The sequence below is a fragment of the Mesoplodon densirostris genome, chromosome 4 (assembly GCF_025265405.1).
Source record: "Mesoplodon densirostris isolate mMesDen1 chromosome 4, mMesDen1 primary haplotype, whole genome shotgun sequence".
Taxonomy (NCBI): domain Eukaryota; kingdom Metazoa; phylum Chordata; class Mammalia; order Artiodactyla; family Ziphiidae; genus Mesoplodon; species Mesoplodon densirostris.
The window spans coordinates 98718754-98738699 of NC_082664.1; the positions used below are offsets into that span (position 1 = coordinate 98718754).

At 35.6% G+C, this 19946-nt stretch overlaps 1 protein-coding gene across 1 annotated transcript in view; it reads left to right on the plus strand.

The window, feature by feature from the left end:
* LOC132488546 (ankyrin repeat domain-containing protein 26-like) overlaps nucleotides 1–19946 on the plus strand; it is a 145026-nt gene that overhangs the window by 108980 nt on the left and 16100 nt on the right. Inside the window, 7 exon segments of the mRNA XM_060096844.1 lie at nucleotides 1149–1332; nucleotides 4691–5647; nucleotides 7043–7195; nucleotides 10041–10111; nucleotides 10452–10545; nucleotides 17509–17615; nucleotides 19209–19338. Of these exon segments, the coding sequence (XP_059952827.1) occupies nucleotides 1149–1332; nucleotides 4691–5647; nucleotides 7043–7195; nucleotides 10041–10111; nucleotides 10452–10545; nucleotides 17509–17615; nucleotides 19209–19338 (1696 nt within the window).

Here is a 19946-nt window from a genome sequence, read left to right on the forward strand (position 1 = left end):
TGTAAATAGTGCTGCAATGAACATTGGGGGTGCTTGTGTCTTTTTGAATTATGGTCATTATTTTTTTAGCAAATTGAATGTCAGTTATTTTTCATTTTTCTGTATTATATTTAATGCTACAAGGAATGTCTCTTCTATAAATTCATTTCTACATTTCTGATTATTTATTTGGAATAAATTCTTTAATATTGTGTTATTTGGTTAAAGTATGAGAACTTTTTAAAAAGGTCTTTGATCCATGTTTCTAAATTGTTCTCCAGAAAGTTTATATTTCTTTACACTCCCACCCACAGAAGTATGAAATGGCCATTTTTCTGAAGACAAAATTTTTAAAAACATTTATGTAGTTTTATTCTTAACATATGCATGGATGAAATAAAAGGTAAAAATGGAAGGTGATTACTGATTAGTTTATTCAATATCTCTTTCATACAGAGATAAAATTAGTTCACAGGTTTGTGCTGAAAGCACAAAATACTCTCTATTTAATTAATTAATATGGATCCTGCCTTACGGAATTTAAAATTATTTATTAAATAGATAATAATCAACAAGTTGAAAAGGTTGCAAAAGAAGAAACATAAAAAGTGTGGGGCAACAGATATTAGACTCCCTAGCCTAGTCTTGGATTACAGTGTCTGAAGATATATGTTCTGTAAAAGGCATCTGCAGATTTTATCTGGCACTGTAAGTCATTTAGGGGTACCTGTAGTATTTTATGAAGTTGAAATTTTATTTCTAGTGAACTTATAAACTTGTTTCTAAACAACAGCTTCTCTTTTTAACTAGTAAGTAAATTATCTGTCCTAAAGGAGGAGTAATTATGACAGTGTGGAAAACAGGGTAATTTTCGGCCTAACTTCACTGAATAATTTCAAAATTTCTTTCCTACACTATTCACCAGAGTTACTCTTGACTAAAACTTACTTAAGTGGCAGAATGTTTTTTCATTGCTACCTTTCAAGTATATATATCTTTATGAAGAGATTGAAGTGAGGAATTAAAAATATGAGACCTAGAAAGGAAAAAAAAACTGGAGAACAGAAATTTCATTAGGATACTAAATCAGCGGGTGAAGAGCCAGATCATAAAATGAACTTTTTATTTTCCAACAAAACACATTTTAAGGTAAGCATTTTTAACTGCAGATTCACCCTAAAACAAGAAAAAAAGAAGAGAAGAAATGCTGACAGGTTATATGAAAAAATTAGGGAGCAGTTAAGAAGAAAAGAAGAGCAATACAGTAAAGAAGTTGAAATGAAACAACAACTTGAACTCACTCTCAGAGCACTAGACATGGAACTGAAGACTGTGAGAAATAATCTGAATCAGGTAAGTTAATCTTTGGTGAAAATTTCAAATTTCCAACAGTATTTCCTCAGTATTATTTGTAATATCTCTTTGATTTAATATATATTATTTAGGTTTAAAACAAATAAAAAGTGTTATCTCATCCTAAATGTGAACTATGACATTTGTAGCTTAAGCTATTAATTTCTTGCCATTCTTAGCTTCTAATACATTCTCTGTGTATGTTTTCTGAATGGAGGAATGGAAGGTAAATTAAGCTTAATGATTAACATAATGATTGGCATTTTTGGTCCATTCGAAAGTAATATTCTTAATTCCAATCCATGTGTTAATTTTGGCTTTTCTATGTTAAAATACAGGGTAAATTGCCTTGAGACTGCGATGGAACTAGTTAAATGCTTTGTTAAAAGATTTTCTTTCACAATACTATATCTCCCTGTATTTTTGCTCTGTGATAAGTTTAGCAGTCATTTAAATTAAAATCTTAAGTTATTCATGTGGGATAAATATCTTTGTGTTTATTTTAAAAGGCTACTTCCTTTTAACAGTTATTTTTTTTAATTCTGCTCTTAAGCTTTTTACTTTTTTTTTAATGTTATGAGATCAAAAACCTCATGAAATGTGTCTCCAGGTTGTAGAAGAGCGAAATGACGCTCAGAGGCAGCTTTCTCGAGAGCAGAATGCCAGAATTTTACAATCACCTTGCCAAACAAAAGGAGATAGAAATGACTAATAAGGAAATGAATTCTGAGATATTTTCTTTAATCATTTTCAAATATTTGTGTCTATGTATCTGTATATGTATATATTTTAAAAACCAATACTATATATCACAGACAGTGTAGAGGATATTTAAAACCTATTTAAGTATATTTTGGGGGGGTGACGTTTCTCGTCCATTGGATATTTAATATTTTTAGTTCAAACATAATTGAATTATATTTAATTAAATTTAATTCAATAGTATTTTTAATTTAAATCCATTTGTCTGCAACAGTCAAGCAGTGACATACAATAGCCTCATCCAAGGAGCGGCTTTTAATATTTTCCATAGGAACTGATGAGCTTTTCATAATCTGAAAACTATTGCTACCATCTAGAAAGGTCTGCACCCTGATGGCGGTTTAGGCAGGGAAGACCATGTGTGCTCCACCATCGAAAACACTACCCGACCAAATCCCAGCACTGAATACGTTCTTGCCCTCTGCTTTGGAGTGAACATGTCAATCACTATGCACCCCATCATTTTCAGTGCCTAAATCAGAGTCTGTTCTTGGCTTCACTGTCATTTCTTTAACCAGTACCCCATCAATGACATTTTCACATCACTTACAATGTTTCAGTATCAAAAAAGCTGCAACATTAGTTGTAAAATCTTTTTTTTTTTTTTTTTTTTTTTTTTGCGGTACGTGGGCCTCTCACTGTTGTAGCCTCTCCCATTGCGGAGCACAGGCTCCGGACGTGCAGGCTCAGCGGCCATGGCTCACGGGCCCAGCCGCTCTGCGGCATGTGCAATCTTCCCGAACCAGGGCACGAACCCGTGTCCCCTGCATCGGCAGGTGGACTCTAAACCACTGCGCCACCAGGGAAGCCCGTAAAAACATTTTTGAGCACTTAAAAAAAAATATTTCCTTAGAATAAACTTTAAAAATTACCAAAAAAAAAAAAGAGAAAACCCCAAAACAAACAAAGAAAACAACATTATGGTTTTTGGCAGTGATTTCACTTCCTTGATAGATTAATAGAGAGGTTAGTTTATCCCTTCCACTGATGGTAAGGGGGAAAGGTATAGCCAGTTCAGACACCGTCTTTTGGATGTCATTCTTCTACTTGTGAGAAAATTAACACTTTGCTCCATGTAGTGTCCTATTTCAGTACATGGAACTTTTGAAAATAGTGATAGATATGCCATAATATTTATTTAGTGATAATTTATTGATAAGTATTTTATTTTTAGTGAAACAGTTCATTGTATTTCCCCCACCTTACTATTTTAAGCATTATGAAGAGAGAATAAAAGTTATTGCAGCAGCGAATAATCTCACGATTTTCTAAGATCTCTATAAATTTTACCTTATTTACCACTAGTGTATACACCATAGTGAAATATAAGGCTCATTTCATATTTATATGTTTGTACTAGAGAACTAGCTGTGGTTTGGTGTAAGTGGACTCATAGTAAAGTCAAAAGACCTGGAGAAAAGCCTGCAGCTTGCTTGTATTTTTGACTTCCTCATTTCCAGGACTGTCATAGCTAAATGAGTTAATTGATGTTTGTAGAAGTGCTTAGTACAGTTATCAGTAGATGTGATTCTTGTAACTGACTATAAAAATATTAGAAATGTAGAATATTTATGGAAAAGTCTCAGGACTATATAAATAGTAGAAACATAGAATATTTATGGAATATTCTCAGGAAAAAAAATTTTTCGGAAATTTAATGTTGAAATATATACAGAGCTAGGCTTTTACTATGGGGTAGCTGTATAGGTTAGATAGCAGATGTAATTATTTTTAAGCTAGCAGGTGGTATTTTATTTTATTTTTTATTGAAGTATAGTTGATTTACAATACTCTGTTAGTCTCAGGTATACAGCACAGTGTTTCAGTTATATATATATATATATATATATATATATATATATATATATATATATACCTTTATAGATTCTTTTTCCAAATATTGAGTGTAGTTCCCTGTGCTACACAGTAGGTCATTGTGGGTTATCTGTTTTTTATATAGTAGTGTGTATATATTAATTCCAACCTCCTAATGAATCCCTCCCCCTCTTTCCCCTTCAATAACCATAAGTTTGTTTTCTACATCTGTGAGTCTCTTTCTGTGTTGTAAATAAGTTTATTTGTATCATTTTTTTAGATTCCATGTATAAGCGATATCATATGATATTTGTCTTTCTGTCTGGCTTACTTCGTTTAGTATCATAGTCTCTAGGTCCATCCGTGTTGCTGCAAATGGCATTATTTCATTCTTTTTTATGGCTGAGTAGTATTCCACTGTATAAATATATCACATCAGATGCAATTTTTAAGTGTAGTCAGATTTATTAATCTTTTATTTTAAGCCTTCTGGGTTTGTTATAATTTAGAGAAAGGCCTTTCCAATTCTGAGCTTCTTAAAAATTCTCCTGTGGTTTGTTTTTTACTTTCATGGATTCATTGTCTTCAATTAAGTTTTTGAACTTTTGAGGATTTCTGCTTGTAAGAAGTCTGAGGTTTGTATCCAACCTTATTTTTTCCAGTTGGATATCCACTTATTGCAGCCTTTTCATTGTATCAACATATAGGTTAGTCTTTCAGAAGAAATCATGAAATGTCAATTTATTGAGTACTAGCTAAAAATCTCCTTTATTTCACTTAGGTGTCCGATAGTCCTGAAAAAGAAAAAGATCTGTTACATAAAAACCACATGTTGCAGGATGAAGTTGCCATGCTAAGACTGGAAATCGACACAATAAAATGTCAGAACCAGGAAAAGGAAAAGAAATATGTTGAGGACATTGAAATTGTAAAAGAAAAGAATGATGATCTTCAAAAGACAATAAAACTGAATGAGGAAACATTAACAAAGACAATATTCCAATATACTGGACAGCTTAATGTTCTGACAGCTGAGAATGCAATGCTAGACTCTAAGCTGGAGAATGAAAAACAAAGCAAAGAAAGACTGGAAACAGAACTGGAATCCTATCGTTCTAGACTGGCTGCTAAGATACATGATCACCATCAAAGTCAGACATCAAAAAGAGACCTGGAACTTGCCTTCCAGAGACCAAGAGATGAGTGGTTACGCTTGCAGGACAAAATGAATTTTGATGTGTCTAACCTGAAAGATAACAATGAGATGCTTTCCCAGCAACTTTCTAAAGCTGAAAGTAAATTCAGTAGCCTAAAAACCAAGTTCCATCACACGAGGGATGCTCTCAGAGAAAAGACTTTGGTGTTAGAACGTGTACAGAGAGACCTAAGCCAAGCACAGTGTCAAAAGAAGGAACTTGAACACATGTATCAAAGCGAACAAGGCAAAGTGAATAAATACATTGGAAAGCAGGAATCCTTAGAAGAGAGATTATCTCAACTCCAGAGTGAAAACATATTGCTCAGACAGCAACTGGATGATGCGCAAAACAAAGCCAACAGTAGAGAGAAGACAGTAATTAACATCCAAGACCAGTTTCAGGAGATTGTGAAAACACTTCAAGCTGAAAGTGAAAAACAAGGTCTGATGCTGGAGGAAAGGAACAAGGAGTTAATCAATGAATGTAATCATTTAAAAGAGAGAATGTATCAGTATGAAAATGAGAAAACAGAAAGAGAAGTAAGTATCCAAGAAGAGAAATAATTCTCAGACTTCCTGAAAGAAAATTCAAAGTGATTTTGATTATGGCTAAATGTTGAATCTAGTTGAATAGAAATAATATATAGACTATAAATCTATAGACTGTAAATCAGCCTAAAAGCATACCTTGTATCCAGCAAATAAAGAATTAGACCTGAGAGGTGCTTTACTTTGAGTAGAGACATTGTGTCACCTATGAAATTTTAAGAGATTAAGTTATAAATTGTTAATGGGTATAGACAGGTATTAGTAATTTACTCTTCTACTGCTAAGCTAATAATTTTAATCTTTTTGTCACCACATTTTAGTATCATGAGGAAGCAGATAAATGAAACGCTCAGATCTAAAATGAATTATTTTGAAATTAAGGTTCAGTTGTGTGTATTACCTTGACAGTCAATTCCAGATTTCCCAAATGAACTGATGTTTCGATGCCATATCTCATAGTACTTTTCCTTCAGTAGTTTGTCATAACTTTTTAGTTGATATAATTTTATTTTTATTCATGTCAATTTGAATTAAGTTGGGAAATAGTTCATCCTCAAACCATGTATTCTTATGACCTCTCAACTCTTTAAAGGCATCTACTTTGCATTAAATCATAATTTGGGATTAAAGTAGTGAGCTTTAGCAAAACTATACTTGATTTAATCTTCCCACTTCTATTTATAATTTACTTGGAATATTTTTACAAATACTTTGCTCATAATTCTCATTTCAAGGCTCAGTTACTATCATTTGGATATAAATCTGTCCAATACAAAGAGAATTGTAGCTCTCTGTGACTTATTAATTTGGCATTGGACTCCCATTTTCAGACTAGTGAGGGGTGGCAGATTCATGAGTAGCAGGAATAGGGTGGGGGACAGGGTCATAGGGGCTGCTATCAGGAGGCAGAGGGAGGCCCTGAAGGTCTCATTTTAATTCTAGGAATTAAAATGGGAATGATCTCATTTTAATTCTGAGATAGGAATCTATTGAGCACTGCATTGAATATGTGAGGATCTCTGAAGTTAATGGAAGCCTCCAGTAGAGAAGAGGGAAGATGTTCCCACCACTCGTCCCACCTACACACCCATTTCTTTCTGAGACTTGAGGAGGTCCTCAAGCTCAGCAAATTGATCGGGAAGGGCGGGGAGTGGATAGTGGGACTGAATCCATTGTCTAAGTAACTTAATAGCGATAAGGCCGGAGGGTAACACCTTCTGTGTCTTAAACCAAATTCAGTGAGCAGGAAGGTGCACATACAAGAAGAAGGAGACAAATTGATGTCTCTGGTGATAGTTTTCAAAGTACATAGGTTGGAGTTATCTATTATTAACATAACTTAATAATAAGGTAATTTATAAAATCAGTGACAGAGTATCTTATTAGGCACTTGTGAGACAACTTCAACAAGAACTGGCTGATACCCTAATAAAGCAATCTATGTCAGAGGCTTCACTGGAGGCCACGTCACGTTATCGTACTAATTTAGAAGATGAGGCACAGGATTTAAAGAAAAAATTACGTCAAGTCACAAGTCAGGTATGTATGAAATTTAACGTGTCAATACTTAATGTATAGGATAAAGTGTTTTAGGACACTCATTTTCATGGACGGCTTTCTTTTGTCTTTTCATTACAAGTAAATTTATTATAATTTTGTTATCTTTATATTGCACTTGTTTCTTAAACTCTGACTTTCATCCTGCCGTTTGCATTATATATTTTTTCTTACAATCTTTACCCTTAGGAAAGTTGAGAATTGTGCGTGATTCCTCACAGAAGTTGAGAGACTTTTTTTTTCTATTAAACAATATTTTTTAGTGATATCTCTACTACCATGATGAAGCAAGCCAGATAAAATCAGAGGATAATGTTTAATGGAATGTTCCATAAAATTGTCATGTTTCATCTTCACTTTCGTGAATGGATATAGTATCTGTGTATATTTATTTCATGGATTTCAGAATAACTTGTGCAAAAAGGTCATTATACAAACCAGTTGAAGTTAGGCACTGCCTTCATTTTCTTTTCATTTTAGATATATTGTAAAAGCGTAGAGATACTCAGATCGTGTATAGTATGTACACCCAAAATAGAAAATTAAGAAAATTATCTAGATCCTGCCATTGTATTTTTTAAAAAGCTATTGAGATAATTCACATATCATATAATTCACCCATTTAAAATGTGTAGTTCAATCTCTCCTTGTATATTCAGAGAGTCGTGCACTTGGCATCAATTATAGAGCATCTCCATCACCCCCAAAGGAAAACCCTGCATCCCTTAGCCATCATCCATGGCCCCCATCTCCCTCAGCCCCAGCAACCACCAGTCTAATCTCTGCCTCTGTAGATGTGCCTATTCTGGGTATTTCATATAAATGGAATCACACAGTATGTGGTCCTTTGTGATTAGCTTTTCTCATTTGACGTAGCATTTTCGAGGTTCATCCATGTTATAGCGCATATCAGTACTTCCATTTCTGTTTATTGTCGAACAGCACGTTATGTGGCTAAGCCATTCATCCATTCATCAGTTGATGGGCCTTTGGGTTATTTCCACCTTTGGGCTGTTAATAATGCTGCTGTGGACAGTCATTTACAAGTTACTGTGTGGACATAATTTTTATCTCCCTGCTGTTGGGTTTTATCCTCTGAGTTAATTGGCTGATTTCACCTTTTCTTGGCCTTTACTCATGCTGTCCTTTCTGTCTTTACAGTTTCTTTTCCTCCTGTCTAATCCTCCATTTATTCAGACCTGGCCCCGAGTCTTCTCCATGAAGCTCTCTCTCTGACTGTCCTAGCTCTCACTGACCCTGTCATCTAGTCTGTGAAGAAGAGTTTAGCCCTTAATTTTACACTGTTTTAATTTTTTTCATGAGAGAGAATCGCGTCTAAGTATAAATTTGTCTAACAGGGAATATTTATTGATATGCACGGCACCTGTCTTGCATAAATTGAAAATATTTTAGCTTAACAGTTGCTAGGATACAATTAAGTACTTTATACCATAACAATAACTTTTTCTTGGAGATACTGATATAATCTAATATTAAAATGTATTTTAAGCAATTAAATATACAATTAAAAGCTCTTAATCTAATGGAGGAGAATTGTTCAATTAAATGTTCTTTTTTTTTCCCCTCACTCTGGAAAAAAATTCTAAATTTGCCTTCCTTCATTATGCAGCCAGAACTGGGGATTTTCACATTGATAGCACTTCACCAACTGTAAAGCTCTGTGGATAGCTTCTCCAATATCCATACCACATAACCTTAATTTTCTCATCCGAGTACTTTCTAGACATAACCAGTTGCTGGGAGTGAATTCATTCAGAACTTTGATTTAGCAGTAGGGTGATATTTCCAAGCCAGTGACTTAACCCTTCCTCTGATGGTCATGTAAGTTATGTACCACTCAATCCAGGAGGTGCTATTTGCATATTAGTCCATGATCACTGCCCACTGAGTAGTATAGAGAGGAAGTAAGTTATAAATTATTGTAAGTGGAAAAAAGGACTAGTGGAATCAGTGAAAGTTTTTGAAGTACTGGGCACATACATTCTGGTCCTCATGCTCCCTGTTACTGCCAATTTCAATGGTATGGAGAATGATTTCAGTGTGACTTGTACAGGAGACCACTTCTGTTGGCATGCCATCTGCCTAAAATATCAAATTGTTTAGAACGTAAAATACAGCAATAGTAATAATTCTGATTGTAAACACTTAGCATTTACTATGTGCCATGTACTTTTCTACATAAGTTATGTATACCCCCCCCCCAATTTAATCTTCCCGACATCCCAGTGAGGTCAGTGCTATTATTATCTTCATTTTACGGCTGGAGAAACTGAGACACAGAAAATTTAAGTAGTTTGCTCAAGGACATACAGCAAATAACTGGTGGAATTGGGACTCAGACCCACACATTCTGGCTCCTGTGTAGATACTACCTCTCACACTAGTCCCTGAAGCATCTGGTTGTCACCAACAGTAGTGTGTAGTGTGAACGTTCATAATCACTGGAAAAGCTGTGGTCATTCACATATGTGGATATTTAAGATTATAGTTGGTATAGAGCGTGGAGTAAAAAATATAAATGTCTTTCCCCATTTGGCCAATTTATAAATTTGTGTATTTATTTGATAAAATATAATTTAAAGCATGAATGATGTTGTGGTTTAGTACTAGAGGTCAGTAACTTGTAAAGGGCCAGATAGTAAATATTTTAGGCTTTGTGGTTCACAAGGTGTCTGTTGTAGCAACTCAACTCTGCTGTTGCAGCAGGAAAGTAGCCATAAACAATATGCAGATGAAAGACATAAAAACAGATGATGGCGGATTTGCTAGATTATCAGTAATTAAAAAATTTTTTTTCTCCTTTTAGTTGCAAGAAGCACAGGATCGACGTACAGAGGCCATGAGATGTGCTGAGAAGACGCAGGATCACATCCAAAAGTACAATTTAAAGCAGCACAGAAAATAACTTAGTATAAGTATAGAGCAGATAAGCAGTATAGTATGAGAATTATATCAGTTATGACAATAAATACATCATTGTGAAGCTGGGTAAACATTTCAGCTTTGAGCTATTTTGAAATGCATAATTTTTCTCCATTATTTCTAAATTTTTCACATTATCCACAGAACACAACTAGAAAACGGCACAATTGCCAAATCATCTACTTTTCAAAATTCTAAGAACGTATGTAATTGAACCTGCAGGTGTTTGTTCAGAAACTGTGTGGTATTTTAAAATCTATGTGTGAGAATAATTATTTTAAAATATGCATTTTAGGCTTGAAATTGAAAATGCCAAGTTAAAAGCTACAGTCAAAAAGCAAGCGGATAAAATTGAAGAGCTTCAGAAAAACCTGTTAAGTACAAGTTCAGTAAGTCAATCTCTTAATTTCTGTCATGCTGAAAAGGAATTTTAATTTTTTTACTAGTAATATATAAGAATATTTTGGACAATATGAAAAGTCTCATTGATAAAAGAGTTTATTTTTATATTGATACTACTTGCTACTGGTAGCATAATTCCTCTTTGTAGAGGAAGTTGACTGAAATAATAAAATTGATTTTTATAGTAAGACTTTAATTAAAAAGATGGTGACAGTCCAAAAGCAATATTTTATATATACCACATTTTGTTTATTCATTCATCTGTCAATGAACACTGTGATTTTTCCACCTTCTGGCTATTGTTAATAATGCTGCTATGAACAGTGGTACACAAATATCTGTTTGAGTCCAGAAATTTGAGTAATGATTTGATCTAGAATTCTGAACTTCCCTTGTAATCTAAACCCTCCAGTGCTATTTTGAGAATGAATTACTTTTAATGTTGTAGTTCATTTTCTTTATCAAGAAGGAATACTAGGTCACTATGTAAGCATTTTTCTGAAAGGAATGTATTTTTTCCTTTCTTGGATTTTATTGTACTTTATTTTTTAAAGATTTTTTTGATGTGGACCATTCTTAAAGTCTTTATTGAATTTGATACAATACTGCTTCTGTTTTATGTTTTGGTTTTTTGGCCAGGAGGCATGTGGGATCTTAGCTCCCTGACCAGGGATCAAAGTTCCTGCATTGGAAGGCAAAGTCTTAACCACTGAACCTCCAGGGAAGTCCCCCTTTTTTCTTTAAAAAAAGAAAAGAGATGCCAGTGAAAAAGTAGAAATGGCTGCTCAATCAGGGCCTTACATAGTAACAGATGCTCCTAGCATAGCAAGTTCAGGAACAATTTTTCTCCCAGACACTTGAGTTAATCAGCCTTTCAAAGGTGTAACAGCCAGTCTCAGAAAAGACTGATGTGTAATCCAGGATTCCAATTTATCAATGTATAGTGAAAGCTATGTAACTATTTACCAAGCAGAAAGGGATTCTCCTGTCGTTTCTACTCTCCTTTGTAGGGGAAGCTACCTATGATTTAAAAATCAGAAGATTCTATTTTGAACCCTAAGTTGGAGGGATGAGGTAGATGCACCTACCAACTCGTTTCTTTCCATCACAATAGTTAGATTCATGCAGTGTCATTATACAGATATACCTGTCAGGGGAACTAGAACATTCTATTGACTGGCCCTTCTTGTGTTCAAAGAAACATTGAAAATTATTTTTTCTAGACTTGATATGCATTAGTCACATTGTATTAGCATACTTTTCATACAAGTGACAATACAATATGTTGACAAAAGGAGTCTCATGTGAATGAGAGTGCCAGATGTCCCCTTACATTGTCAAACACATCTATTCGGGTATCAGAAATTGAAAATTTTGTAAGGATACCCCACACTGATTAAGCGTATTAAAAAAAATAATGAGGGATTTTCTGTAGATTCCTATAGAAATGAGTTAGGATTATGACATAGAAGTATTGGCCACTTTAAGGTCTACACAAATCAAAATTTTAATGAGAGAGCTTTTCACCAACTCAGTCAGTAGCCCTGGCTTCTCCTAAAGTTCTCATCTCAGGAATCCCCAGGCCAGAGCCAACCTGAGTTAAGATATATGGTCAGCACAGTGTTGAGATGAAGAATCTGGGCCGGAAAGAAGAGAGAGCTCTAGCTGACTCAAGACTCCAAACAATATAGTTGAGTATTCACCTGAAAGGAGTGTCAGAAGACTTCCATAAGGTCAGGTCTCTATGGAATAGGAAATTATTCAAAAGAAAACAAGGGCAGGGACTTCCCTGGTGCAGTGGTTAGGAATCCGCCTGCCAGTGCATTGGACATGGGTTTGATCCCTGGTCCGGGAAGATCCCACATGCCGGGGAGCCACTAAGCCCGTGCACCACAACTACTGAGCCTGCACTCTAGAGCCTGCGAGCCACAACTACTGAGCCCATGTGCTGCAACTACTGCAGCCCACGTTCCTAGAGCCTGTGCTCTGCAACAAGAGAAGCCACTGCAGTGACAAGCCCACACACCACAGTGAAGAGAAGCCCCCACTCACCTCAACTAGTAAAAGCCCACACGCAGCAACGCAGATCCAATGCAGCCAAAAAAAAAAAAAAAAGGAGAAAACAAGGACAAATAATTGATAATCTGATCCTTGTGAAAAGCTTTCGCATTGTAAAAGAAAATAAAGACAAAGTATGCTGGTCAACATCCTAAGGGTGAGGGTGCCCCCCAAGATTAGAAAATAACACTACACTCAAAGTAACACCAATAAGAATAAACGTAAAGTGTCCAAGAATAGCTCTGTACAAGGATAATCCACACTGAGTAATGGCTCATGAGTGTGGCTGAGGATGTTGTCTATGAGGAGCAAGAAGGGGGAGAGAAAAGTACAGGTGATCTCAGCAAAGGGGTCAAGGCTGGAAAGGCAGGTTAGGGAATCTGGTACAAAGCCTTGAGATGTAAGGAGCCCTGAGAGAATTTAGAAAGAGAATTAGAAAGGGTCAAGGACTGAACATCAAGGGTTACTGTCATTCAGACTGAGGTGGGCTCAGAGGAGCAGAGGCAGAGTGTGGTCATGTTCGCGGTTGCTGCTGAGAAGTGAAGCAGGGTAAGGACTGAAGAAGAAACGGTTCTTGATGACCCTCAAAACTTTTAGTGGAGTTACAAGATTGAAAGTCAATTTAGTGTAAAAGAAGAGAATAAGTGATGAAAGATGAATTATGGATGAGACCATGCGTTAAAGAATGTAAGAGTCACAAAAGCCCAGGACCAGATGGCTTCACAGGCGAATTCTATCAAGCATTTAGAGAAGAGCTAACACCTATCCTTCTCAAACTCTTCCAAAATATAGCAGAGGGAGGAACACTCCCAAACTCATTCTACGATGCCACCATCATCTTGATACCAAAACCAGAAAAGGATGTCACAAAGAAAGAAAACTACAGGCCAATATCTCTGATGAACATAGATGCAAAAATCCTCGACAAAATACTAGCAAACAGAATCCAACAGCACATTCAAAGGATCATACACGATGATCAAGTGGGGTTTATTCCAGGAATGCAAGGATTCTTCAATATACACAAATCAATCAACGTGATACACCATATTAACAAATTGAAGGAGAAAAACCATATGATAATCTCAATAGATGCAGAGAAAGCTTTCGACAAAATTCAACACCCATTTATGATAAAAACCCTGCAGAAAGTAGGCATAGAGGGAACTTTCCTCAACATAATAAAGGCCATATATGACAAACCCACAGCCAGCATCGTCCTCAAGGGTGAAAAACTGAAACCATTTCCACTAAGATCAGGAACAAGACAAGGTTGCCCACTCTCACCACTCTTATTCAACATAGTTTTGGAAGTTTTAGCCACAGCAATCAGAGAAGAAAAGGAAATAAAAGGAATCCAAATGGGAAAAGAAGAAGTAAAGCTGTCACTGTTTGCAGATGACATGATACTATACATAGAGAATCCTAAAGATGCTACCAGAAAACTACTAGAGCTAATCAATGAATTTGGTAAAGTTGCAGGATACAAAATTAATGCACAGAAATCTCTGGCATTCCTATATACTAATGATGAAAAATCTGAAAGTGGAATCAAGGATACACTCCCATTTACCACTGCAACAAAAAGAAAAAAATATCTAGGAATAAACCTACCTAAGGAGACAAAAGACCTGTATGCAGAAAATTATAAGACACTGATGAAAGAAATTAAAGATGATACAAATAGATGGAGAGATGTACCATGTTCTTGGATTGGAAAAATCAACATTGTGAAAATGACTCTACTACCCAAAGCAATCTACAGATTGAATGCAATCCCTATCAAACTACCAATGGCATTTTTCACAGAACTAGAACAAAAAATTTCACAATTTGTATGGAAACACAAAAGACCCCGAATAGCCAAAGCAATCTTGAGAACGAAGAATGGAGCTGGAGGAATCAGGCTCCCTGACTTCAGACTATACTACAAAGCTACAGTAATCAAGACAGTATGGTACTGGCACAAAAACAGAAAGATAGATCAATGGAACAGGATAGAAAGCCCAGAGATAAACCCACGGACATATGGTCACCTTATCTTTGATAAAGGCGGCAGGAATGTACAGTGGAGAAAGGACAGTCTCTTCAATAAGTGGTGCTGGGAAAACTGGACAGGGACATGTAAAAGTATGAGATTAGATCACTCCCTAACACCATACACAAAAATAAGCTCAAAATGGATTAAAGACCTAAATGTAAGGCCAGACACTATCAAACTCTTAGAGGAAAACATAGGCAGAACACTCTATGACATAAATCACAGCAAGATCCTTTTTGACCCACCTCCTAGAGAAATGGAAATAAAGACAAAAATAAACACATGGGACCTAATGAAACTTCAAAGCTTTTGCACAGCAAAGGAAACCATAAACAAGACGAAAAGACAACCGTCAGAATGGGAGGAAATATTTGCAAATGAAGCAACTGACAAAGGATTAATCTCCAAAATTTATAAGCAGCTCATGCAGCTCAATAACAAAAAAACAAACAACCCAATCCAAAAATGGGCAGAAGACCTGAATAGACATTTCTCCACAGAAGATATACAGACTGCCAACAAACACATGAAAGGATGCTCAACATCTTTACTCATTAGAGAAATGCAAATCAAAACTACAATGAGATATCACCTCACACCAGTCAGAATGGCCATCATCAAAAAATCTAGAAACAATAAATGCTGGAGAGGGTGTGGAAAAAAGGGAACACTCTTGCACTGCTGGTGGGAATGTGAATTGGTACAGCCACTATGGAGAACGGTATGGAGGTTCCTTAAAAAACTACAAATAGAACTACCATATGACCCAGCAATCCCACTAATAGGCATATACCCTGAGAAAACCATAATTCAAAAAGAGACATGTACCAAAATGTTCATAGCAGCCCTATTTACAATAGCCCGGAGATGGAAACAACCTAAGTGTCCATCATCGGATGAATGGGTAAAGAAGATGTGGCACATATATACAATGGAATATTACTCAGCCATAAAAAGAAACGAAATTGAGCTATTTGTAATGAGGTGGATGGACCTAGAGCCTGTCATACAGAGTGAAGTAAGTCAGAAAGAGAAAGACAAATACTGTATGCTGACACATATATATGGAATTTAAGAAAAAAAATGTCATGAAGAACCTAGGGGTAAGACAGGAATAAAGACACAGACCTACTAGAGCATGGACTTGAGGATATGGGGAGGGGGAAGTGTAAGCTGTGACAAAGTGAAAGAGCAGCATGGACATATATACACTACCAAACGTAAGGTAGATAGCTAGCGGGAAGCAGCCGCATAGCACAGGGAGATCAGCTCGGTGCTTTGTGACCGCCTGGAGGGGTGGGATAGGGAAGGTGGGAGGGAGACGCAAAATGGAGGGGATATGGGAACATATGTATATGTATAACTGATTAAATTTGTTATAAAGCAAAAAAAATTTTTTTTAATTTTAAAAAAGAAGAAATAAACTTTTTGATAATAATAATAAAAAAAAAGAATGTAAGAGTCCAGGGCTTCCCTAGTAGTGCAGTTGTTAAGAATCCACCTGCCAATGCAGGTTCGAGCCTTGGTCCGGGAAGATCCCACATGCTGCCGAGCAACTAAGCTTGTGAGCCACAAATACTGAGCCTGCTCTCTAGAGCCCGCAAGCCACAACTACTGAGCCCATGTGCCTAGAGCTCATGCTCTGCAACAAGAGAAGTCACTGCAATGAGAAGCCCATGCACCACAACGAAGAGTAGCCCCTGCTCACCACAAGTAGAGAAAGCCCGCACGCAGCAACAAAGACCCAACACAGCCAAAAATAAATAAATAAAATTAATTAATTAATTAAAAAAACAATGTAAGAGTCCAGTAGCGGGGGTGAGGGAGAAAAAGGATGAGAGAAAAAGCTACAAGAATCAAGAAGAAGTTACTTTTTTTTTTTTTTTTTTTTTTTTTGCGGTACGCGGGCCTCTCACTGTTGCGGCCTCTCCCGCTGCAGAGCACAGGCTCCGGTCGCGCAGGCTCAGCGGCCATGGCTCACGGGCCCAGCCACTCCAAGGCATGTGGGATCTTCCCGTACTGGGGCACGAACCCGTGTCCCTTGCATCAGCAGGCAGACTCTCAAACACTGCGCCACCAGAGAAGCCCGAAGTTACATTATTATTTAGTGTATAGAAGACTTAAACTTTATTTAAAGAGAAGAATTGTTAATAGAAATGGAGAAATTGAAACCTATGGAAGAATGCTTACAGAGAATGAAAGGCTTTATCTTGTGTTGGAATTTTTCAAAGATTATATTAATAAGATGTGATTTAACAAGACCTGGAATATCTTAAACCACTGATGAAAATGTTTCTAGGGCATCTTTAGAAACTAAAACGTAAATATAACCACTCCTTAAAAAACTTTCACTAACGTGTAAAAACCTCTGGGTTATTTATTTACTTATTTATATATTATTATTATTATTATTATTTGGTTGCTCCAAGTCTTGGTTGCAGCAGGCGGGCTCCCCAGTTGCAGCAGGTGTGCTCCTTAGTTGTGGCATGCAACCTCTTAGTTGCGGCCTGCATGTGGTATCTAGTTCTCTGACTAAGGATTGAACCCAGGTCCCCTGCATTGGGAGCACAGAGTCTTATCCACCATGCCACCAGGGAAGTCCCAAAACGTCTGTTTTTAACAAATAAATTTTGGCAATTTAAATTCTAGAAAAATGATGAAAATGAAAAATCAATATAAGCTGTTTCAAGAAAAGTCATTATTTTTGAAATCTGTCCTTATTGGCATCAGGTTTATAAACTGTGTTTCACTGTAAACGTATATTACTCATGAACTCATGAGAAGTAATATTTTTAAGAAAGAAGAGTAAGTCTCTCGGTTTTAAAAAATAATTTAAAAAATTTTTTTTGAGGATGAAAAGGAGCAATTAAAGAAATATATTGAGTTAAAACAGTCTCTGGAATATAGTTTGGATCCAGAAATGAAGAAAAATAGTGAATTTGAAAAAGAGATTACTGGGTAAGATTTTAATATTTCTGATAATTTCAACAATTAATTGATTTAACTATAATTTTGTTTTATTAAAACCTTAGATACAAATTCATTTTATATGTGTATATTCATACTTAAATCATCCATCCTATTTAAAAGTTTACTTTAGAAACTCACAGCACAATCTGAAACTGTTTTGAGTGCCCCAGTACTACAGTTCCTCTTTAATGATTTCTAAAACAATAACAATAGTGTGCCTTGCATATAGTAATGTCACTCTGCTCTTCATCATCTACCTTGAATTTTTATGTCTGCAAGATATCTTTGCTCTTTTTGGGTAATCCTGCCTTCTTTTAGTTGTGTTCTTCCCCTTCAGCATTCAAGTATTTTAATATCTAAAAACCTATTTGTGTCACTGTTTAACAACATCAAAAACTATCTTGATTTTGCTTATGTTTTCTTTCTGCTCTAAAAGTTTAGTTCTAAAATATACATACAAAAACATATGTATGACTTAAAGAATAATAAATTTAATGATCATGTTTTGACCACTCAGATTAAAAAAAATAATAATAAGAGTGTTTCCCAATGTCTGTGATGCCTCCACATGGCTTCCTTTCCGGTTATTTGCTGAGCACAGTTAGCCCTCAGCATCCACAGATTCAACCAACCTCAGATTGAAGGTATTCAGGGGGAAAAAATTCCAGAGAGTTCCCAAAAGCAAAACTTGGATTGGCCTCAGGTGGCAACTATTTCCATAGAATTTATTTACATTGTATTTATAACTATTTACATAGCACTTACCTTGTATTAGGTATTATAAGTGATCTAGAGATGATTTAAAGTATACAGGAGTATGTGCTTAGGAGGACTTGAGCATCTGTGGATTTTGGTATTGTACTTATGGTTCTTCCCTGATTCTCATAAGTATTTTTCTCTCATTTAATTTTCTCTACATTGCTTGGCATTTTGTTAACATTGTGCTGGGCAAGATTTCTAGATCTCTTAAAACAGCTTGAAGAGACTGGTACACATTCTCTCTCTGCTGATTTCCTTTTTTATGAAGCTCAGCCTGGTTTTCTTCTCCATCAGCTCAGACTCCAAAGATTGTTCTTTCTTGTTTCTTTTTCTATTTTGAGTGAGTGAGTGTCGATGATTTTTTGTGTGTTATTTCTTTGCTTCTTGTAGAGGCTGTGGTCAGTAGGTACCAAAATGTCTTTTTGTGTCTTTTCAAAACATTCATATATGATATGCTCTTCTTCTTCAGCTTGGATACTGATGTCTGGTTTATAACTAGTGTTTAATAATAAGTTAGTATTTCATATTAACATACTAAAAATGGATACTAATAACAGCTTCCTTATAAGAACCGTATAATATATGTATACACCTACTATATTAACTCTTTACTTAGCATGTGTCATAAAATTTTTCTTCATATTATTTACCTGAGATTATAATTTAGTTATTATGCTTTCAAACCATATTAGATTAGAACAGATGAGAAAGGATTATAATTTATAGAGTTCATTTTATATGATAGAACATATATCTGTTTAAATAGTTATTAATTATCTACTCTTAAAGAACTTGACTTATTCATTCTATGCATTTCTACAGACTTAAGAAACTCTTAAAAATGCCAAGAAGGAAGTTAAATGAATATGAAAATGGAGAGCTTAGTTTCCATGGAGATTTAAAAACCAGTCAAAGTGAAATGGATATTCAGATTAATATGCTAAAACATAAGGTAATTTTTAATCAGTTTTGGGACCCAAAAGTCACTTAATTGGGGGAAATATAAATCACTCCATGCTTTGAGCAGTGAAACATAGATTTGTCTCTTAATTTTTTAGACTTGATACCAGTAAAAAAGACAGCTTTTTCCTATATATTTTTTCCATAAAAAGGGCACACTGTTGACTGTTTGTGTCTTGAACCATGGCTAGGGATCTGAAGCTGAGCAGCACACCATTACCCCAAAGCATCCATTATTTTTTGGTGACAGCTTTATTGAAATATAATGAACATACCATGCAGTTCACTCATTTAAACTGTACAATTCAGTGACTTTTAGCATATTCAAAGAGTTATACAGTTATCACCACAATCCATTTTAGACCATTTTCATCACCCTAAAAAGAAACCCTATACTTTTTAGCCATCACCCTGTGCCAGTTTTCCCTTCCTCCTACTCCCAGCCCTAGTACCACGACTGTACTCCCTGTTTCTATAGATTTGCCTATTTTGGATATTTCATGTCAGTGGAATCACAGAATATGGGGTCCTTTGTGACTGCCTTCTTTCATTCAGCATAATATTTTTAAGGTACATCTGTTTTGTAGCGTGGATCAATAC